The sequence below is a fragment of the Salvelinus alpinus genome, chromosome 24 (assembly GCF_045679555.1).
Source record: "Salvelinus alpinus chromosome 24, SLU_Salpinus.1, whole genome shotgun sequence".
In the NCBI taxonomy this organism is placed as follows: domain Eukaryota; kingdom Metazoa; phylum Chordata; class Actinopteri; order Salmoniformes; family Salmonidae; genus Salvelinus; species Salvelinus alpinus.
Window position 1 is genome coordinate 87,484 of NC_092109.1, and position 24,604 is coordinate 112,087.

General features: G+C 42.6%; 1 protein-coding gene across 1 annotated transcript; it reads right to left on the reverse strand.

The window, feature by feature from the left end:
• Window positions 1-1,370: 1,370 nt before the first annotated feature.
• LOC139551975 (prostaglandin E synthase-like) lies at window positions 1,371-4,767 on the reverse strand. Its single transcript, XM_071363299.1, has 3 exons — window positions 4,559-4,767; window positions 4,333-4,415; window positions 1,371-2,744 (listed from the first exon to the last, which is right to left on the reverse strand). Exons 1-3 carry the CDS (start codon window positions 4,688-4,690, stop codon window positions 2,462-2,464), a joined length of 498 nt encoding a protein of 165 aa, XP_071219400.1. The 5' UTR covers window positions 4,691-4,767; the 3' UTR covers window positions 1,371-2,461.
• Between the last annotated feature and the right edge of the window lie 19,837 nt (window positions 4,768-24,604).

Genomic DNA, 24,604 nt, shown 5'->3' on the forward strand with positions numbered 1-24,604 from the left:
CATCCGTAGCCCATCGACAGGAGTGGTAGACCTGACACATCTCTATAGTTCATCATCCTCCATCATGTGATAGCTTAGTGGCTAATGCTTTGTAAATAAATACAGTGACCACCACACCAGAAATATTCCTTAGAATATGGTATTCAACCGTTTTCATCTGTTTTAATTTAAAAAATGCATTATTATAAATGATTTGTGTTATACATGTCTGCTCTTCATCAACCTCTAAAATACTGGATTGTTCTGAGCAAATAGGTCACTACATCCCAGACTTTCCTACAAAAATACCACTTGTTGAATGACAAGAAATACAGAATGAAAAAGATTAAAACAAGTAACATTGACTTGTGTATAAAAAAAACATGTCAACACAATTAATTGGTTACAAAGTTACATGTTAATCGAAAGGTTAACCTTTTTCTTCAGAGAGTAGTGTCCCCATGACCTTCAGAGGGAGTCAATTGACTTCAACATTCTGTAGCATATACAGTGGGGAGAACAAGTATTTGACACACTGCCAATTTTGCAGGTTTTCCTACTTACAAAGCATGTAGAGGTCTGTAATTTTTAACATAGGTACACTTCAACTGTGAGAGACAGAATCTAAAACAAAAATCCAGAAAATCACATTCTATGATTTTTAAGTAAATCATTTGCATTTTATTGCATGACATAAGTATTTGATACATCAGAAAAGCAGAACTTAATATTTGGTACAGAAACATTTGTTTGCAATTACAGAGATCATACGTTTCCTGTAGTTCTTGACCAGGTTTGCACACACTGTAGCAGGGATTTTGGCCCACTCCTCCATACAGACCTTCTCCAGATCCTTCAGGTTTCGGGGCTGTCGCTGGGCAATACGGACTTTCAGCTCCCTCCAAAGATGTTCTATTGGGTTCAGGTCTGGAGACTGGCTAGGCCACTCCAGGACCTTGAGATGCTTCTTACGGAGCCACTCCTTAGTTGCCCTGGCTGTGTGTTTCGGGTCATTGTCATGCTGGAAGACCCAACCACGACCCATCTTCAATGCTCTTACTGAGGGAAGGAGGTTGTTGGCCAAGATCTCGCGATACATGGCCCCATCCATCCTCCCCTCAATACGGTGCAGTCGTTCTGTCCCCTTTGCAGAAAAGCATCCCCAAAGAATGATGTTTCCACCTCCATGCTTCACGGTTGGGATGGTGTTCTTGGGGTTGTACTCATCCTTCTTCTTCCTCCAAACACGGCGAGTGGAGTTTAGACCAAAAAGCTCTATTTTTGTCTCATCAGACCACATGACCTTCTCCCATTCCTCCTCTGGATCATCCAGATGGTCATTGGCAAACTTCAGACGGGCCTGGACATGCGCTGGCTTGAGCAGGGGGACCTTGCGTGCGCTGCAGGATTTTAATCCATGACGGCGTAGTGTGTTACTAATGGTTTTCTTTGAGACTGTGGTCCCAGCTCTCTTCAGGTCATTGACCAGGTCCTGCCGTGTAGTTCTGGGCTGATCCCTCACCTTCCTCGTGATCATTGATGCCCCACGAGGTGAGATCTTGCATGGAGCCCCAGACCGAGGGTGATTGACCGTCATCTTGAACTTCTTCCATTTTCTAATAATTGCGCCAACAGTTGTTGCCTTCTCACCAAGCTGCTTGCCTATTGTCCTGTAGCCCATCCCAGCCTTGTGCAGGTCTACAATTTTATCCCTGATGTCCCTACACAGCTCTCTGGTCTTGGCCATTGTCGAGAGGTTGGAGTCTGTTTGATTGAGTGTGTGGACAGGTGTCTTTTATACAGGTAACGAGTTCAAACAGGTGCAGTTAATACAGGTAATGAGTGGAGAACAGGAGGGCTTCTTAAAGAAAAACTAACAGGTCTGTGAGAGCCGGAATTCTTACTGGTTGGTAGGTGATCAAATACTTATGTCATGCAATAAAATGCAGATTAATTATTTAAAAATCATTCAGTGTGATTTTCTGGATTTTTGTTTTAGATTCCGTCTCTCACAGTTGAAGTGTACCTATGATAAAAATTACAGACCTCTACATGCTTTGTAAGTAGGAGAACCTGCAAAATCAGCAGTGTATCAAATACTTGTTCTCCACACTGTAGGTAGCCTGGCCGTTAAGAGCATTGGGCTAAAACTGAAAGGTTGCTGGTTTAAATCCCCGAGCCAACTAGGTGAAAAATTGGTCTATGTGCCCTTGAGCAAGGCGTCTGCAAGTTGCTCTGGACAAGATCGTCTGCTATGTGACTAAGATGTAGCAGAATACAGTACTACATGAAGATGTACTAGCTGGAGCACAACAGTGTACACTTCATAGAGCATTGCTGAGAGGCACAAACTGCTAATGTAGCATTGCAGTCTGATGACAATACAGTCTTTAGGATTTCCCTCATATGAAAAACATCTGTCCCTCTTACAAGCAGTATTCTCTACTGCTCTTATCAGGCCCTAATCATCCACTGAGATTGGTCACAGATTGACGCGGTCACCAATAGAGTCAGAACACGGATACGAGGACACCGCCGCGAGAATCTGAATGGCCATGGAGATGCAGGGCACCTGGGCGATCACGTAGGCCAGGGAGCGCGTGGGTGCCCGCAGGACACAGAGGTAGGCCAGCGTATGGAGCATGCGGAATAGGAAGAAGACCAGGAAGTGAGCGCGGGCCACGGCCAGCGACGGGCCAATCAGGGAGTAGACGGCCCCCAGGAACAGGAAGGGGACGATATTCTCCATGTCGTTACGGTGAGCCCTGAAACACACAAAAGAGAATATTAGATTAGATGTATATTTTTAGATATTAATTGATTGGGTATATTCATTATCACGAAGGTATGAGTTTTTAAGCGAATAACTAAGTGATTTGCACTCAACAAGTAGCCTGGATACACACAACTGCTCTCCATGCTCACACATCTGTTTTGAATCATAAGTTAATTCCCGGAATTTACGGTATACGGTTGTGTGACTCAGCAGTCTGGCACTGACCCAAACAGTGCACACACACACACACACACACACACACACACACACACACACACACACACACACACACACACACACACACACACACACACACACACACACACACACACACACACACACACACACACACACACACACAGGTTGAGCGTAGAAACTCTCCATTACAAGAGTCTGGGAGTATAGCTGCTTATCCAGGTCTCTTCCTAAAAGTGAATCACTTCCTCTCCTCTGACTGACACACACTTTTACACAAGAGGAACATTCCTCTCAGGTATTCCAGTCTCTGTCTCTAAATGGACATATAGAATGTCTCTATTTAAGCATGGGCTTTACCGTCAGCTAGCTGAGTCAGTTGTAAAACACAGACTATGGATTTCAATTACCCTCAAGAGCCTAAACAGTTGTAGACTCAATACTACACATTTTCATTCCAATGAAATCAGATTTGCTCAGAAAAAGGAAGGAAGAGGAAGGTTGTATGTAATCTCAGAGAATTGCAGTGTGTTGTTCATCTTACTTTGTTTAATATTAAAGTACCACTCCAACCAATCAACATCAATATATGGAAAAGGACCCAGGACCTCCCATGGATTTGACTAAACAAAATTCACTCTTGACCTTTAAATGTTTGACTATTTTGGCAGAGCTGGACAAGCATATACCCCTCCAGAATCTTAGGAGTTTAAGATGAATAGGAGTGCAGACTGAAACCACCATTCAATGGCTTACTCTGGCTACAAAGCCACTCCTGTACTAATATTATTGTAGGAGACCTGCCCTGATAAGAATTAAACTTAACTCCACACAATTCCATTTTGTAGGGGTTGATACACTTTTCATTGGGCAAATCAAGTCTGAAATGTTAAAGTACATGGAAATTAAACTTTAGAAGCCTTTCAATAAAACTCTGCACAATTAATTGGACCTAAATGATACCAGTCATGAAGCATTCCATTTTATTGTGCATCAGTGCATGAATGCCTGCTCAGCTCAACATATTTCCTGTCATAAATGGCTCTGGTCAGAGAGGCCCCAAGTGAAGGAGAAAAGTTTTTTTTAAATGTTTTTTCTGCTGTCATGTATCATATCCCGACAAGTTCAAACAACACAGACACTGAACCATATCCCCAGCCCGAGGCTGGAGAACAAACATCCATGAAATTAAAACAAAAATGCCACAAATTATCTGTAAAGATTTCAACAAGATCCAGATAAAATTCTCTATTCACATGTTTGAGAAAAATACAAAAGTTTACTATTACTGTTAAATTTCAGACCACTTAAAATGTAATCTACCATCAATCTCAATAGGCAAGGCTACATTCAAATCAGATAACAGTAATCTTTCCTCTCACCTTTGGCACCGCTCTACATCTGGATCCTGTCTGAAGTGCTGGAGGCCACCATGTCTCTGCGCGTCCTCTGGGTTCGCAAAAGCCTTCACACGAGAGAGAGAATGAATACCCTGACCAATGTTTATACAGCGCAGAACTTGACTTTAGGAACTAAGACATTCAAAGCATACATCAAATACCGAATTAGCCTAATAAACTGTCAGCTAGGACGCACAGAGTCTCTTACCTTTTTGCGCAGCCTTACTTGTCCAGTGATGATTGCTATGATGTACATCTTGATTACCAGGAGAACACTATAGAATACAAAACAGGAAAAAACCTTGTTCTCTAACATGATTATTTGGTATGATCTTCCCATTCCCAAATTAAGTACTGCTGTTGATGTGTGCCTAAAGGGAAAGTGTGTGTGAGTGGGCTGGATCCCCAGTCTAAACACTTTCGCTGACGCACATTTTGGAGGGGCTGGTGTGCTCTCTCTCTCTCTCTCTCTCTCTCTCTCTCTCTCTCTCTCTCTCTCTCTCTCTCTCTCTCTCTCTCTCTCTCTCTCTCTCTCTCTCTCTCTCTCTCTCTCTCTCTCTCTCTACACCTTGCATTAACATGTAGGTTTTGTGATCTGATCAGTATGATACAATCACTATCTAATACAGGTTTGACGCTGGAGGGAATAGCAGACATTTTATGGGCTCCTGACCAATTGTGCTATTTTGTGTATGACTGCGTGGCCACTCAATCATTAAGTTTGCAGACGACACAACAGTTGTAGGCCTGATTACCAACAATGACAAGACAGCCTACAGGGAGGAGGTGAGGGCCCTGGCAGAGTGGTGACAGGAAAATAACCTCACTCTCAACGTCAACAAAACGAAGGAGTTGATTGTGGACTTCTGGAAACAGCAGAGGGTCCCCGCCCCTATCGACATCGATGGGGCCGCAGTGGAGAAGGTGGAAAGCAAAAATTTCCTCTGCGTACACATCACTGACAATCTGAAATGGTTCACCCACACAGACAGTGTGATGAAGAATGCGCAACAGTGCCTCTTCAACAGGAGGCTGAAGAAATTCGGCTTGGCCCCTAAGAAACTTTTACAGATGCACAATTGAGAGCATCCTGTCGGGTTGTAACACTGCCTGGTACGGCAACTGCACAGCCAGCAATCGCAGGGCTCTGCCGAGGGTGGTGCGGTCTGCCCACCCTCCAGGACACTTAGAGCACCCGATGTCACAGGAAGGCCAAAAAGATCATCAAGGTCATCAACCACCCGAGCCACAGCCTGTTCACCTCGCCATCATCCAGAAAGCAAGGTCAGTACAGGTGCATCAAAGCTGGGACCGAGAGACTGAAAAACAGCTTATATCTCAAGGCCATCAGACTGTTAAACAGCCATCACTAACCGGCTATCACCCGGCTACTCAACCCTGTATCTTAGAGGCTGCTGCCCTATATACATAGACATGGAATCACTGGCCACTTTAATAATGGAACACTAGTCACTTTAATAATGTTTACATACTGCTTTACTCATCTCATATGCATATACTGTATTCTATTCTACTGTATTTAGTCAATGCCACTCCGACATTGCTCGTCCTAATATTAATATTTTTTTAATTTCCATTCTTTTATTTTTAGATTTGTGTGTTGTGAATTGTTAGATACTACTGCACTGTTGGAGCACAAGCATTTCGCTACACTTGCAATAACGTCTGCTAAATATGTGTATGTGACCAATAACATTTGATTTGAGTTGGACGAGGACTTCTACTTCAATTGGTCAGAGGCCAAAGACACATTCATTATCCAGACCAGACCCAAATCCCGACACTTGAAGAAGGAAGAGATGGTGCTATAGAGGCTGGCGTGCTGGATACCTGACGGGACTACGTCGAAGAGTGGATAAATTCGCCTCTACTCTCCGTTCTATTGACGACCGTACAATCACTGGAGAATAAACTGGATGAGCTCCGTTTGAGACTATGCTATCAACGGGATCTGAAGAACTGTAATATCCTATGTTTCGTGGCTGAACAAGGACGTGGAAAATATAAATCTAGCTGTTTTTTCTATATATTGGCAGGACAGAACGGTGACGTCAGGGAAGCTCCAGGGCGGGGATTTGTGTCTCTTTGTTTAACAACAACCAGTGCGCCATCTCTAATATTAAGGAAATCTCTAGGTTCTGCTCGCCTGAATTAGAATACCTCATGATAAGCTGTAGGACATACTATTTACCAAGAGAGTTTATATCTATATTTTTCATAGCTGTCTATTTACCACCACAAACTGATGCTGGCACAAAGACCGCACTGTATAGGGCCATAAGTAAACAAGAAAATGCTCATCAAGAAGCGATGCTCCTAGTGGTCGGTGACTTTAATGCAGGAAAACTGAAATTGGTTTTACCTCATTTCTACCAGCATGTCACCTGTGCAACTAGAGGCAAAGCACTCTATATCACCAATATTCCACACACAGAAATGCATACAAAGCTCTCCTTTGCCCTCAATCTGACCATAACTCTATTCTCCTGATTCCTGCTTACAAGCAAAAACTCAAACAAGAAGTACCAGTGGTCCGATGAAGCGGATGCTAATCTACAGGACTGTTTCGCTAGCAAACTGGAATATGTTCTGGGATGCATCCGATGGCATTGAAGAGTTTCCCACTTCAGTTACCGGCTGCATTAATAAGTGCATCGACGATGTCGTCCCCATGGTGACGGTGGGGATGTTGCCTGGATTACAGGCAACATCCGCAAGCAACAGAACAGTGTATTGTTTGTTGTTTTTATGAAATAGTTTTAATTAAATAGTTTTTAATCATAGCTAAAGTTTGTATTGCTATGGATTCTGAGACGTGGTCAGCCTTTACGGCTGGTACCAGTTAGCTGCAAGCCATCATGCAAACGGAGCAAGCTAACGCTAGCAGTTCTAGCCCACCTGTGTTTTTATCCACGGCTGGGCACAAATGCGTCAGGTGTGGGATGTTTTCCATACAATCACAAGATGAAGATAACGTGAAACTGGAAAATGGACAGGGATTTGCCTGCCCTTCAACCAGCTTAGGGAAGAGATCCTCTGGCTGTTAGCTCGGTTGCGAGAAAAGGATAACCTGCTTCTAAGTAGACCAACCTTGCTGTAACGCAGGCAAACCGAATCTCAGTTTTAAATACATCCTATAGCAAAGCTGTTGATTAGTCGGGTGGCGTTGATCTGTCCAAATCCAAAGGACAGATGTAAAGCTCAACTCTGCAGCCCATGGGAGACTGGACACTCGCAAAGCATAAGAGATCGGGTAGTCAGTCTGGCCACTCTTCATCTATCTGAGAAGATCCGATCCAGCTATCAAACAGCTTTGCCCCGCATGAGATGGACCTACAGTACCAGCACTGCAAATCAGCATGGATCCTGGGTGTATACCAACAACCGGTGGCCGTCCAGTGGCACCTCCCCCATGGCCACCGCAGTTCAGTAGGTCACTTCCCCATCGGATTCCATCACGACCACCATCATGTGGGCAGCTCGATGGTGAAAGATTTTGGCCTGCCTGTGATCTGTGGCCCGACCAAGGTCCACTGTCACTCACCCACGGTTCTGGCCAATTACTCCAATATTGACACCATCGTCACCCACTTCGGTTTTAACGACCCTCATTTTAGGCGATCTGAGGAACAACTACAAAACAATTGAAACACCCTCGCTAGTACAGGGAAGAGAATAACTATTTCTGGCCCCCTCCCCTGCTACCAAAGGGGTTCAGAACTTTTCAACCGACTTATTGCTGTGGGAGCAACCAGCACATTTTAAAAGAGACAGGATTCACCCTATTTGCAGGGGTTCCAGGATTATTTCCAGCAACATCGCAAACTGTTTTAGAGACTGATGGGCAGAGTCTGGTAGTGCTCCAGTTATTCTGTGTCAGAATAAGCAACAGATGACTTGGAAAGCATATCAACTCCTGTAGAAATGGCACTATGGTTATTGTGAGTAACCTAATTTAAGTTCCTTTAAGAATGTTAGGAGATAACAGTTTGTATAAACTCACTAGAAGGTGGAGTTGCCCCTGGGGCATCTGTCTCAAGGTAACCAATAGAATAACAAGCAAATTATTAATGTTACAACCAAGTTTTTAAATGTTAGAGCAATCACAAGTAAAACCTTTTACGTGAATGACCTCATTACTGAGCACAAAGTTGATTGCATGTTTCTCATTGAAACATGGCTGTCATCAGACTGTAATGCCGCTCTTATTGAAGCTTCCCCTCGGCCTACAGCTTTTCACAGTATCAGAAAACGGATAAAGGGACAGCCTCTATTTTTACTAATGCTCTCAGCTGTAAGGGCATTTCGTTTGGTGATTTGGGGTCTTTTGAGCATCATGCTATACTGTTTAAATGTCAGCCACCAGTGCTGGCCATAACCCTGTATAGGCCACCAAAGCACTGCCCCACATTCTTTACTGATTTATATGAACTATTGTCTATTTTCCTTGAGAACTATGATAAAATCATTGTGTTGGGTGATTTTAATATTCATATTGACAAAGAGGTTGTTGGTTGTAACCAAGATGGCATAGCAGTCAGACGTCCTTTGTCCTCGTCTTGTCGTGTCCCGTATATATATATATATATATATATATATATATATATTTACACCTTTCTTCGCATATCTTTCATATATTTTATTTTACAAAAACTCAACTTCAAAACATTCTCCTGCAACCCGCCTCACCAATTAAAAAAAAAATATTATTTACCTCAAATCTGAAATCCACAATAGAAGCTAGCCAGAAGCTAGCCAGAAGCTAACCAGAAGCTAGCCAGAAGCTAGCCAGAAGCTACCCAAAGCTAGCCAGTTTACTGGCTAACGTTAGTATTTCAGCTAACCACGGTTTGTGATCATCAGCTATTCCTTTAGCTCGAAAATCTATCGCCAGTTTTGTACAACGCGTCTCAGACCAGAACATACCGGACCTATTTTTCGCTCCATATCCCCGGATTTGAACCGCAAGCTCTGGACATTTACACCTGGATTTCGCAGCTAGTTAGCTGCTACCCGTGTGACTATTGGCTTACGTCGATCCCGGAGCAAACATCAATTATTCCGGAGCTAGCCTGCTGAAAAGTTCCATCAGCCACTCCTGGGCTACAATCACCGATCCGGACCTGTTTTACTGCCAATGCGGAGCCCCACCGGGCCTTCACGACTGGTCTACCGACGTTATCTGCCCGAGGTAGTTATCCAACTGGCACATCCGTCGCGACGTTACCTGAACGCCCATCTGCGGCCCGCTAATCGTTAGCTGTCTTAACGGCTGCTATCTGAATAAGTCTATCGGACATTTTTCTTGGGTCACTATATCTATTTTGCCAATTGGATTGATACTGAGCACAAAGTTGATTGCATGTTTCTCATTGAAACATGGCTGTCATCAGACTGTAATGCCGCTCTTATTGAAGCTTCCCCTCGGCCTACAGCTTTTCACGGTATCAGAAAACGGATAAAGGGACAGCCTCTATTTTTACTAATGCTCTCAGCTGTAAGGGCATTTCGTTTGGTGATTTGGGGTCTTTTGAGCATCATGCTATACTGTTTAAATGTCAGCCACCAGTGCTGGCCATAACCCTGTATAGGCCACCAAAGCACTGCCCCACATTCTTTACTGATTTATATGAACTATTGTCTATTTTCCTTGAGAACTATGATAAAATCATTGTGTTGGGTGATTTTAATATTCATATTGACAAAGAGGTTGTTGGTTGTAACCAAGATGGCATAGCAGTCAGACGTCCTTTGTCCTCGTCTTGTCGTGTCCCGTATATATATATATATATATTTACACCTTTCTTCGCATATCTTTCATATATTTTATTTTACAAAAACTCAACTTCAAAACATTCTCCTGCAACCCGCCTCACCAATTAAAAAAAAAATATTATTTACCTCAAATCTGAAATCCACAATAGAAGCTAGCCAGAAGCTAGCCAGAAGCTAACCAGAAGCTAGCCAGAAGCTAGCCAGAAGCTACCCAAAGCTAGCCTCCACTCATCACTGTCAAACGCTCCCTGAAACACTTCAGCAAGCAGGCCTTTCTAATCGACCTGGCCGGGGTATCCTGGAAGGATATTGATCTCATCCCGTCAGTAGAGGATGCCTGTTTTTTTTTTTTAAATCCCTTCCTCACCATCTTAAATAAGCATTACCCATTCAAGAAATTTAGAACCAGGAACAGATATAGCCCTTGGTTCTCTCCAGACCTGACTGCCCTTAACTAACACAAAAACATCCTATGGCGTTCTGCATTAGCATCGAACAGCCTCCGTGATATGCAACTTTTCAGTTAGAAAAGCCAAGGCTAGCTTTTTCAAGCAGAAATTTGCTTCCTGCAACACAAACTCAAAAAAGTTCTGGGACACTGTAAAGTCCATGGAGAATAAGAACACCTCCTCCCAGCTGCCCACTGCACTGAAGATAGGAAACACTGTCACTACCGATAAATCCACTATAATTGAGAATTTCAATAAGCATTTTTCTACGGCTGGCCATGCTTTCCACCTGGCTACCCCTACCCCGGTCAACAGCACTGCACCCCCCACAGCTACTCGCACAAGCCTTCCCCATTTCTCCTTCTCCCAAATCCAGTCAGCTGATGTTCTGAAAGAGCTGCAAAATCTGGACCCCTACAAATCAGCCGGGCTAGATAATCTGGACCCTTTCTTTCTAAAATTATCTGCTGAAATTGTTGCCACCCCTATTACTAGCCTGTTCAACCTCTCTTTCGTGTCGTCTGAGATTCACAAAATTTGTAAAGCAGCTGTGGTCATCCCCCTCTTCAAAGGGGGGGACACTCTTGACCCAAACTGCTACAGACCTATATCTATCCTACCCTGCCTTTCTAAGGTCTTCGAAAGCCAAGTAAACAAACAGATTACTGACCACTTCGAATCCCACCATACCTTCTCCGCTATGCAATCTGGTTTCAGAGCTGGTCATGGGTGCACCTCAGCCACGCTAAAGGTCCTAAACGATATCTTAACCGCCATCGATAAGAAACAATACTGTGCAGCCATATTCATTGACCTGGCCAAGGCTTTCGACTCTGTCAATCACCACATCCTCATCGGCAGACTCGACAGCCTTGGTTTCTCAAATGATTGCCTCGTCTGGTTCAACAACTACTTCTCTGATAGAGTTCAGTGTGTCAAATCGGAGGGTCTGTTGTCCGGGCCTCTGGTAGTCTCTATGGGGGTGCCACAGGGTTAAATTCTTGGACAATTCTTGGACAATCTTCTTGGACAATTCAATCACCCTCGGTCTGGGGCTCCATGCAAGATCTCACCTCGAGGGCCATCAATGATCATGAGGAAGGTGAAGGATCAGCCCAGAACTACACGGCAGGACCTGGTCAATGACCTGAAGAGAGCTGGGACCACAGTCTCAAAGAAAACCATTAGTAACACACTACGCCGTCATGGATTCAAATCCTGCAGCGCACGCAAGGTCCCCCTGCTCAAGCCAGCGCATGTCCAGGCCCGTCTGAAGTTTGCCAATGACCATCTGGATGATCCAGAGGAGGAATGGGAGAAGGTCATGTGGTCTGATGAGACAAAAATAGAGCTTTTTGGTCTAAACTCCACTCGCCGTGTTTGGAGGAAGAAGAAGGATGAGTACAACCCCAAGAACACCATCCCAACCGTGAAGCATGGAGGTGGCAACATCATTCTTTGGGGATGCTTTTCTGCAAAGGGGACAGGACGAATGCACCCTATTGAGGGGAGGATGGATGGGGCCATGTATCGCGAGATCTTGGCCAACAACCTCCTTCCCTCAGTAAGAGCATTGAAGATGGGTCGTGGCTGGGTCTTCCAGTATGACAACGACCCGAAACACACAGCCAGGGCAACTAAGGAGTGGCTCCGTAAGAAGCATCTCAAGGTCCTGGAGTGGCCTAGCCAGTCTCCAGACCTGAACCCAATAGAACATATTTGGAGGGAGCTGAAAGTCCGTATTGCCCAGCGACAGCCCCGAAACCTGAAGGATCTGGAGAAGGTCTGTATGGAGGAGTGGGCCAAAATCCCTGCTGCAGTGTGTGCAAACCTGGTCAAGAACTACAGGAAACGTATGATCTCTGTAATTGCAAACAAAAGTTTTTGTACCAAATATTAAGTTCTGCTTTTCTGATGTATCAAATACTTAATTCATGCAATAAAATGCAAATTAATTACTTAAAAATCATACAATGTGATTTTCTGGATTTTTGTTTTAGAGTCCGTCTCTCACAGTTGAAGTGTACCTATGATAAAAATGACAGACCTCTACATGCTTTGTACATAGGAAAACCTGCAAAATCGGAAGTGTATTAAATACTTCTTCTCCCCACTGTATGCATAGTCACTTCACCCCTACCTACATGTACATATTACCTCAAATTACCTCAACTAACCTGAAATGCCTTGTTAATTGTATGTTATTGTTATTTTAATATTACTTTTATAATTTTTTACTTTAGTTTATTTGGTAAATATTTTCTTTACTCTTGAACTGCACTGTTGGTTAAGGGCTTGTAAGTAAATAATTCACTGTAAGGCCTACACTTGTATTTGTATTTGGCACATTGATTTGAACAGTTGCGGGAAGATATATCCCAAATTCATACAACCAGTAGGCCAAAGCTACATCAAAAAAAGTAAAAAAGCAGTCTGATGCTAATGTTGCTAATGCAACAGATCAGAACGTTTAGCTTAAAATGTTGATAAACAATAATTTTTTAACAATATTAGTGCAGCAATGCGCACAAGGCAGTAAGCTAAGTGCGAATGTTCATTTGGCTACCGGACAATGAAAAAAAGTTGAAAACCAAATAGAATATGAGAGAAATAGGATACTGGTTTCAATGGCATGTGTGTCACGCCCTGGCCATAGAGAGGCATTTATTCTCTATTTTGGTTAGGCCAGGGTGTGACTAGGGTGGTCATTATAGTTTCTTTATTGATATGTTTTCTATTTCTTTGTGTTTGGCCGGGTGTGGTTCTCAATCAGAGGCAGCTGTCTATCGTTGTCTCTGATTGAGAACCATAGGTAGCCCTTTTTTCCAGCGACGTTCTCCAGTCCAGAGCCTCCAGCGACGTTCTCCAGTCCGGAGCCTCCAGCGACGGTCTCCAGTCCGGAGCCTCCAGCGATGGTCCCCAGTCCGGGGCACGCAACGAGGGTGCCCAGTCCGGGGCCCGCAACGAGTGTGCCCAGTCCGGGGCCCGCAGCGAGGGTGCCCAGTCCGGGGCCCGCAACAAGGGTCCCCAGTCCGGGGTCGGCGACGAGGGTCCCCGCACCAGAGGTGCCACCAAAGTGGGGTGAGCCAGAGGTGGAGCGAGGTCTGCGTCCCACACCTGAGCCGCCACCGCGGATAGGTGCCCACCCAGACCCTCCCCTATTGGTTCAGGTTTTGCGGCCGGAGTCCGCACCTTTGGGGGGGGGGGGGGTACTGTCACCCCCTGACCTTAGAGAACCTGTTTATGTCTCTATTTGGTTTGGTCAGGGTGTGATTTGGGGTGGGCATGCTATGTTTTGTTTTCTATGTTTCTTTATTTCTATGTTTTGGCCGGGTATGGTTCTCAATCAGGGACAGCTGTCTATCGTTGTCTCTGATTGGGAACCATACTTAGGTAGCCCTTTTTCCCTCCTTTAGTGTGGGTAGTTTACTTTGTTAATGGCACTTATGCCCTGTAAGCTTCACGGTCGTTTTTGTTATTTATTGTTTTGTTGGCGACATTTTAACAAATAAAAGAAAATGTATGCTTACCACGCTGCACCTTGGTCTTCCTTGAACAACGGCCGTGACAAAACCAGACTGAATGCTGTGCTCAAGTGAAGTAAAACAATGGTGAGCGCAGCGTTGTGAGATCCAGGCCACTTGATCTCACCCTGGTGAGAGATTCCTACAGAACAGAGTTATGTGCGTGGGTCCACAGTGTCTGACGCTGTGTGTGTGTCCACGTCTTTGCCAAAATAGGGGATGGTGTTGTATAATACAGAACAGATTTTTCCTGCACCCATCTTTTAATAGACCAACGTCAAGGGAATCATAAGCAGTGTTTTCAGACTGACTGACACTCGAGAAACTGTATAAACAAGCTATTTTAGTAAGAAATCTACAATAAGCTTGCACTGCATCTTTGAGCCAAGACACTGACAGTATTTCAATGTTAGATTTAATGTAGACTGATACATTATGATCAGGGCCCAGAGTAATTCACTTGAGTAGGGCCAAGAGTAATTCAGAACTCCAGGTTCTAGTATATTTTCCTTGTCATATCACTTAGTCAGAAAAAAATACTGGCTTGTTTATGACACAGTGTGAGCCATGATGGTAATGCCCCATCATTGTGGAATGTTTTGAGAGTTCCAAGAAAGTCTTTCCAAATCCCTTCTATAAGACAAAACAAATAAACAAATAGTCAAAAGGATACAGATGTGAAAAAGTAAATACTGTACAATGAATATAATGTTGATAATTTTAATGGTTCATAAACCCAAACAGTCCCCCTTTATCTCACTCACATTCCCACAAGGAGTATTAGCCAACAGTTGTGTTTATGTTTACTCATTGTCATGTTTACATGCAGTACTGTCCATCCTGTTGCAAGAAAGTTCATCTGAATGAAGAACTATTTATTGTCCAGTTTCTTTTCAGATTACAGAAATCTGTATTTTTCTTTCAACCTAATTTTTATAAAACTTACGCAATTGTAAATCTAAGCGTTGGCGGAAGCGCTATAGGTCTGGTGGTGTGTCATAAGTATTTTCAATATTTTCACAGCCCTTATTATGAGTGCAAGAGCTGGCGGTGGCGTGAAAGGGTTCGGTTTTGATGAATAAAGTTATAGGTGTAAGGAGGCCCACTCACTGGCCAATCAAGCAGTTCCATGGCTTAATACTGCATGTGTTTGTCTCAAATTCTGTAGATTATTGACGGTCTTTGAGTTGTCATCAACTCCCATTTGGCTGGGGGCACGAATATTATCTTCCGACCCTAGTCTATTGTGGATTGATACTGCAGTTTATTAAATAGCATTGGCTACATTAACGAGTGACAGTAACAGTAAAAAAAAACATCCAGTGTTTGCTCATCATCTTTGGAGTGTTGACAGTAAACATTATGTTGTAATTGGTTTCAACGAGTATAGGTCTTGGAGGAGATCATCTTTGGTAACCGGACAAGAGGTGCTCTTTGGAAATGGGATGGATACAAGTCGAATGGAGTATGCACAGGCACGCCTATGTGAATTGAAAATATTGCAAAAGCCTCACGAGTATACCATTTAGAAACCTTTTATGGATAGACTACTTGGCTAATACATGGCCAGGATAAGAAAGACATCAGTCGCATTGCTGTTGAACCAGCTTTGGTTATGGTAGGGTGAGGGCAGCCTACTGTTGGATTCGACATTTTGAACATTGAGATATTAAATAAATGATAGGAAAGAAGCATAGAATCAAAGGAGAAAGAGACTGGGCCTCAGTAGAAAGACAGATAGCTGTGGAATGTGTTGTAATGTGTTGGGGGATGTGAGCAGAGCACCGTGTTGATACAGGAAAGACAGATGGACATCTGTGGATTAGATGAAGGAGGGGTTGAGGTCAGGAGGTGAGGACAGATTCCCTTAAGGGAGTAATAAAGGTTTGGTATCCTGTTACCCTCTTTACTCTCTTCCTGTAGGACCATAAAATGTAAGGATTGAAGAGAAAGAAGGAGTGTCTTAAGTGGGATATAAATATCTGGATGGGACAAATGTTGAGTGTCTGAACACAGCTATACAGAACCTTTGGGAATAATTAAACTTGGTTAAAGATTCTCTAGTGTCCGTGAGTTATTTACTCTGAAAAATAAGAACCTAACGCTACAAAGGGTTTGATTTTTTATCACACGAAACTGAAAACAAGCAATTGTTACAGGAAAATAGTGTCACGGGATGATCTCATCTCTCATTCCATGGGCATATAGCCTACATGGAGGGGTTTTACAGACATCCAAAATAATAGCAGGAGCTGGCTAAAATAATATAATAGCCTACAAGGGATGGACCAAGGGATGGTCCGCTCACTGTTTTGCTGCTGCCAAACGCGATCTTTTAATAAAACTTTGGTGATTAAGATTTATTTCAAAGTGGTCTCACAAACCAAACCGTTTATTGATAATCCCCACGGGGCACAGACATCAATTTAAGGTCTAGTTTTGAGTTGTCAACTAACATGAATTGAATGTGAAAAAAGTTGGGTACTTTTTTTGTTGTTGACAAAATGCCCTTACTTTGATGACTTTTTGCAAATCCAATCAGTTTTCATGTTGATTCATCGTCATCACATAGATTTTTTGGGTTGAAATAACGCAGAAACAATATTGATTAAACCAGTTTTTGCCCAGTGGGTCTTGACTACTTGCCTGCATCTAGCTGATCTAGGGTGTACATTTTTTAAATAAGAACCCTTATTTTACCAGGTAAATTGACTGAGAACACATTCTCATTTAAAGCAACAACCTGGTGAATAGTTACAGGGGAGATGAATGAGCCTATTGGAAGTTGGGGTTGATTAGGTGGCCATTATGTTATGAGGGCCAGATGGGGAATTTAGCCAGGACACCAGGGTTAACACCCCTACTCTTGCAATAAGTGCCATGGGATCTTTAGTGACCAGAGAGAGTCAGGACACACATTTAACATCCCATCTGAAAGACAGCAACTTACACAGGGCAATGTCCCCAATCACTGCCCTAGGTTAGTTACAGTATTTTAGACCAGAGGAAAGAGTGCCTCCTACTGGCCCTCCAACACCACTTCCAGCAGCATCTGGTCTCCCATCCAGGGACTGACCAGAACCAACCCTGCTTAACTTCAGAGGCAAGCCAGCAGTGGGATGTAGGCTGGTATGCTGCAGGCACAGTCAAGAGTTGCAAAAGAGAGTTTCTATTGGGCAAATTCAGGTGTGTTTATGCCCATTTCATTCCATTTGATTTCGTTCAATAAACATTTTTCAACATAATTGGCGAAATGAATAGACCCCTGATCACACGCAAACACAGTTCATTTTCATAGCAGCCACATACAAACAGCATGATATTCTTTCTCGTTGTAGAACTCCTTCTCACATCTACGTGCTCTCCTTCTCTCACATTTTCCCTTTGTGGACTTCAGTGAGCAACACATCAGCTGTCTTTGACCAGGCAAAAAGTTAGTAAACCCACTACAATCATGCAGTACAGTGTAGGCAGCAAGTAGTTTAGCAGTTACACCAGCAGGCCCCAATGGCAATAAATTAATTAAACCAAAAGCTTGACTTGGAAGAGCTAGCTAACATAGCATCCCTCTCTGTTTGAGTAGGCTCAATTACCTAGCTGCATTCACTTCCTAAGTGAAAGTTAACAAAAAATATAACGAAATATAGTTCTCTCTCGAAACTAATTTGAGCAAGAGCTCTGATAACTTCCGGAGGACGTCCTCCAACCTTTCATAATTACTCTGTAAGTCTATTGAAGGGAGTGAGAATCATGAACCTCCTAGGTTTTGTATTGAAGTCAATGTATCCAGAGGAGGACCGAAAATAGCTGTCGTCCGGCTACACCATGGTGCTACCTTACAGAGTGCTGTTGAGGCTACTATAGACCCTCATTGCAAAACCGTGTTTTAATGAATTATTTGGTGACAATACATTTAGTTTAGTTTTATCTAAAAATTATATATTTTTTCATGTTTCATTTTTATAAATTTTTTACATAGCATGACTCCAAAAATGTACCTCGACATTATGGTTATTCTATCTACAATTGCGCAAGAAATCGTTTCCACCACAACTTGTCACATAATTCATTTTACAGACACAAAAACTTCCACCATGTAAAACGAACAAATTGTCTGTCAACATTTCTGATATTGTACCTGCATGATTATCTTTGTAGAGTGGAAACGTGGTCAGACAGGAATTTATGCCTCTGCTACATCAGTAATGTGAAAGCAGAGGTCTGGCCCCGAGACCATCCTAGCTGTAATACAGTTTTATTGATAAGTAGATGGTCATTTTACATTAAGTAAAATTGTATGCCTTGCTTCAGCTCTTTAAAAGTATTTTTGTGGTAGTGGAAGAAGTGTTCTGATATTATATTTGAAAAGCAGAGAAGTAGACTAAGATTTCATACACTCCAAGTTTTTGTCTAACTTGTTGGGAAAGTGGTCAAAATGTCTGTTTTTAAAAGTTGATGCGGTTACTAAAACAGCTGTTTTTGATTGATAGAAGATAATTCTGTTCTGATTTCAGATTTGAGTAGCAGAGAAGTATATCAAGATGTCATACCCTCTACGTGTTTGTCTAAGTTGTTTGGAAAGTAGCTGATTTACGTCAAAAGTTAGTGTTTACAGTGAATAGAATGTTGAATAGAACAGCTTCAGAATGGTATTTTTTAATAATGGGAGGTTTAGAATGTTGAAGAAATCTCATTAAAGTGTATGAAGATTAATAAAAGTTCAATAGTTTAAAAAGTATAAATGGTTTCAAAAAGTGTATGTAAGCACAATATTTCAGACCAGTGTCATGACGTTGGGTTGGGGGTAGGTTTACGACAGTCATAAATACCTCTTTCCCCCTTTTTCTCTCTCCCCACTATAACTGATGTGACATAAGGAAACCCATGGGTTAACATAGAGATTCTGGGTAACATCAGAAGGTGGGGGGAAATGAACTATATTCTGGTAATCTGACCCACTGAACATATGCGGTGGTACTTAAGGTATATTATGTCAGTTCGGTTGCCCTCTGACACATTCTCATCAATGATAGTATGACAAACTCTACTGTGGAAAGTATAAATGTCAGAGGTATCGGATTCACATGGAATTGTTGTTTAATTCAAATGTTTGAATATGAGATTATTTGTGAAGAGATTAAATGTAAATTTAGCTTCCAAATGAGAGATCTGTGCTTTCATAAGTTTTCCTCAGCTCAACCAGTGGCCCGCCCCTGTGAAGAGGCATGGGTTAGAAACTTTTCAGACACACCTCTCTTCCTCCACTATATAAAGCCAGTGACAAAAATGTAACTTCCTGTTCCGGGTACATTTTGGATGACGATCCGATGTCAAGATGGTTCAGACAATAACTACAGAACTAGGCCAACATCAGCATGGACTTTGATTGTGAATGGTATGAACTTTGAACTCGTGTTCACTACAGAAGTGATATCTCCTAGCCGTTGAGTTGGCAACAGCTGCTACAAACGCAGGTTAGGAAGGACAGTCCGAGTATCCCGTCTACTACCCACAACGTTACTACACGTATCCCGTGACAACCAGAGACATTCTTCAAAGGACAGAGGACTCGGGTTGGCGACACGGTCCATCTACCACCAACCTACTGAAGCGCAGCTCAGAGTAAATATGTATTGCATTTTCCTTGTCAAATGGGCGGTAATTTAGAATGCATAAGATACTATATTTACGAGAGCACAGCTTTTGCCCTGTTCCGAATCTCCCGCTCTTTCACTAAGACTCAGCCCATTCCCTTTGTGTAACAAGCTGTCATATCTATTCCGCCCGCTAGGGACGTTTTCTGTATGACGTAATTTGTGATCAAGTTATGATTTAATTGTATATGTGTGATTCTGTGTGATTAGTTAGGTATTTAGTAAATAAATAATTAAACCCAATTTTGTATTGCTGATTCAACTTGTTAGCCAGGATTCTTGCAGATAATCAAGGACTTACAACTTTCAGATGAGACTGAATAAAATGACGATTAATGTGACGGCTATTTAGTAAAATATTACTAAATCTTTAAGAGTTTATTCGAAAGATAACAGCTCTATAAATATTCTTTCGTGGTGTCCCTCTCTAGTTAATTAATATTTACATGATTAGTTCAATCAGGTAATATTAATTACGGAGAAATTATTTTATAGAATAGCATGTCATAGCAATCAATCTGGCATAGTCAAAGACACGACACCAGTCTGCATGTTTTAAAGTTTGAATGGCATTTCTATCTTAAAACGGTGTAAGAGGAGTAGCCTTGTAAAGAATAATGAAGTGTATAAATAAGTGGCACATTCACAAGCCACACTAAAGTTGTAGATTTATTGATGAAGGACGTGTATAGAGTCCAGAAAGACAAAAGGATGGGATCAGGATAAGTTGACTGTATTTTATTAGATTTTCCTGTATCTTTTTTGATTTATTTACTTATTCTATGCTATGTGATGCATAGGGATTAATGTTGTTTTGTCTGTATTCCATCGGGGACCACGTTGAAAATAAGTGGAATCCCTTTTAACGTGTTATCCCCTGGGTTGTACTCAGTGCATTTTTTGCATCAATTAAACAAGGGCAGGATATGGTCTCTATAGGATATTGGTACTAATTAGACTCAGGTTGCCAGTTCACTCTAGTCCAGACCAGATTTTCCTGTCAGACTCAGGATTTGAACTGCCGACCCTCTGGTTCTGGGCCGCCTCTCTAACCTTTTGACCTCCAGTACCCCAAACAGTACACATTTTCGTTGTTGCCCCGGACAAGAACACCTCATTCAACTCATCAACGGCTTCTATACAGCTTCTACCTCCAAGCCATAAGACTCCTGAACATCTACCCAGACTATTCACATTGCCCTCCCCCTCTCCACACCAACGCCACTCTCTGTTGTCATCTATGCATAGTCACTTTAATTAACTCTATCTACATGTACAGTTGAAGTCGGAAGTTTACATACACTTTAGCCAAATACATTTAAACTCAGTTTTTCACAATTCCTGACATTTAATCAGAGTAAAAATTGCCTGTCTTAGGTCAGTTAGGATCACCACTTTATTTTAAGAATGTGAAATGTCAGAATAATAGTACAGAGAATGATTTATTTCAGCTTTGATTTCTTTCAGCACATTCCCAGTGGGTCAGAAGTTTACATACACTCAATTACTATTTGGTAGCATTGCATTTCAATTGTTTAACTTGGGTCAAATGTTTCGGGTAGCCTTCCTCAAGCTTCCCTGAATAAGTAGGGTGAATTTTGACCCATTCCTCCTGACAGAGCTGGTGTAACTTAGTCAGGTTGGTAGGTCTCCATGCTCACATACGCCACACATTATCAATAGGATTGGTGTCAGGGCTTTGTGAAGGCCACTCCAATACCTTGACTTTGTTGTCCTTAACTTCGCCATAACTTTGGAAGTATGCTTGTCCATTTGGAAGACCCATTTGCGACCAAGATTTAACTTCCTGACTGATGTCTTGAGATGTTGCTTCAATATATCCACTAAATGTTCCTCCCTCATGATGCCATCTATTTTGTGAAGTGCACCAGTCCCTCCTGCAGCAAATCACCGCCACAACATGATGCTGCCACCCCCGTGCTTCACGGTTGGGATGGTGTTCTTCGGCTTGCAAGCCTCCCACTTTATCTCCAAACATAACAATGGTCATTATGGCCAAACATTTCTATTTTTGTTTCATCAGACCAGAGGACATTTCTTAAAAAATGACGATCTTTGTCCCCATGTGCCGTTGCAAACCATAGTCTGGCTTTTTTATGGCGGTTCTGGAGCAGTGGCTTCTTCCTTGCTGAGCGGCCTTTCAGGTTATGTCGATATAGGGACTTGTTTTACTGTGAATATAGGTACTTTTGTACCCGTTTCCTCCAGCATCTTCACAAAGTCCTTTGCGGTTGTTCTGGGATTGATTCGCACTTTTCGCACAAAAGCACGTTCATTTCTAGGAGACAGAACGCATCTCCTTCCTGAGCGGTATGACGGCTGCGTGGTCCCATGGTGTTTTTACTTGCATACTATTGTTTGTACAGATGAAAGGTGGTACCTTCAGACATTTGGAAATTGCTCCCAAGGATTAACCAGTCTTGGTCTACAATTTTTTTCTGAGGTTTTGGATTTCTTTTGATTTTCCCATGATGTCAAGCAAAGAGGCACTGAGTTTGAAGGTAGGCCTTGAAATACATCCACAAGTACACCTCCAGTTGACTCAAATTATGTCAATTAGCCTATCAGAAGCTTCTAAAGCCATGACATAATTTTCTGGAATTTCCCAAGCTGTTTAAAGGTACAGTTAACTTAGTGTATTTAAACCTCTGACCCACTAGAATTGTGATACAGTGAATTATAAGTGAAATAATCTGTCTGTAAACTATTGTTGGAAAAATGACTTGTGACAAAGTAGATGTCCTAACCGACTTGCCAAAACTATAGTTTGTTAACAAGAAATGTGTGGAGTGGTTGAAAAATGAGTTTTAATGACTTTAACCTAAGTGTATGTAAACTTCCGACTTCAACTGTACATACTACCTCAACTAACTGGTGCTCCCGCACATTGACTCTGTAGCGGCACCCCCTTGTATATATTGTTATTTTATTTTTTACTGCTGCTCTTTAATTACTTGTTGCTTTTATCTCTTATTCTTATCCGTATTTTTTGAAACTGCACTGTTGGTTAGGGTCTCGTAAGTAAGCATTTCACTGTAAGGGCTACACCTGTTATATTCGGTGCATGTGACTAATAAAAATTGATTTTATTTGATGATTAGTTGACAAGTACCCGAGGACTGGAGTTGGGAAACACTGCTTGTCACCCCAGTGTCAGTCATCTGTCTCTTGCCAGTCCATAGTGAAGGAGCTGCCGGTGGTGCTGTTGTGACTGTTCTTGTCATCGCAGCAGTCCTCTGCATCGGAGAAGGAGGACATGTAGTGGAGGCCGGTGACTCTGTGGTAGCCCCCCTGGAGAGCCTCGGGAAGGGCAGTCAGTTCCATGGCCCTTCGGCTGGTTCTCCTCACCGACACACTCCACATATCAATCAACTGTGAGCACATGGCACAGCCCATTGTGGGTTTATGGAGAGCGATACACACACAGTGGAATTGGCTCGTATCGTTGAATGCTGATAGACACACACACACACACGTTTTGTCACATGAAGTCACTGATTCCCACAGACAGATAGCGAGACAGACACCGCGAACTGTTACGTATGTGATGTCACTCACACTTATTCACACGGACAGACAGACAGATGTGACAGGTAAGTAAGTGAAACAGACATGACAGACTCACTGACACACACAACTCTCTCTCAGTGGCGTAGTCTGACTCAGACCTCCAGTGAGTGAGCGAGTGTGTGTGTCTTCCCTCAGAATGGATTTACAGGAGGACTATTTGAATCCTTGCCCCAGGCCGAGAGAGAAAGAGGTGCAGCTACAACGAGAAAAAAACTGAGGGAGTAAAAAAAGAGAAGTCAGACGTTGGTTGCATGTCGACCGCAGCAGACAGCTGCCTCACATCGAACCCAGCCCCTAGGGCAGCTCTAAGGTCACCGCCAGTTGAGGAGTCAAAGGGTTATGGATGAGCTCCCATAACTTTCTCTTCTCTTTCTCTTAGTGCAATTCAGATGAGGACAGGCATCCAACACAATGTCAATATTTACATCAGATATTAGTGTGTTCTGTAAAGTCCTTCTCTAGTGCCAGTAGGGAGGGAGAGTGATGGAAAAAGTGTTAGATATTTGTCCCTCTCTCTCCTTAATCCAGGATATGGTTAATCTGCAGTACGGTTTACTCTGGCTCCAACTAGTGTTTTCAATACAAAAACGTGGTCCTGGTCAGTCTTTGGTCATGTAAGGGTTGTCCTCGGTGTGAGGTCCTCAGGTCAGTGAATGTTTTAGCTCAGGTTGTCGAACAGAGACAAGCCTGAAAAGAAAGAGAGAAGAAAAGGAAAACTAGGGGTTAATAAGTCTGGCCTCCCAGTCCTTCCTGTCCAGTCACACAGACACAACAAGGCTATCTAATACAGTTGTCTGCTGGGGTCGAACACACACATTCCAGTGACATGCAGTCAGGATAGGCAATGCTTACCCTGTGATAATATAAGAAAAAAGCTGTTATGAAAATTGTTTTTTCTCTCAATGATTCTGTTGATTGTTATGCTCAAAATGTGCTAAAACTGCATCAAAACTGCATCAAAAGGAAAGGCACTAGGGTATTCACGTCTTCCTATCCATTCATTCAAACCATTGATGCGAGCAGCTATTCCTTACTACAGTGACTTAATGGACAGGGTCAGCATAGGCCTCGCTGCTTTGCCTAGCTTCATTTGTTGCATTGAGCCTATTTCATATTTTGCACATGCGTATTGCATAAACATGTGTGGGTAAGCCTCGGGTAAACACAGCACGTTTGAGCATGTCCCTTGAACTGAACGAAGCTAGCTAGCTACTGTAGCAAAAACAACCTGACAACTGCT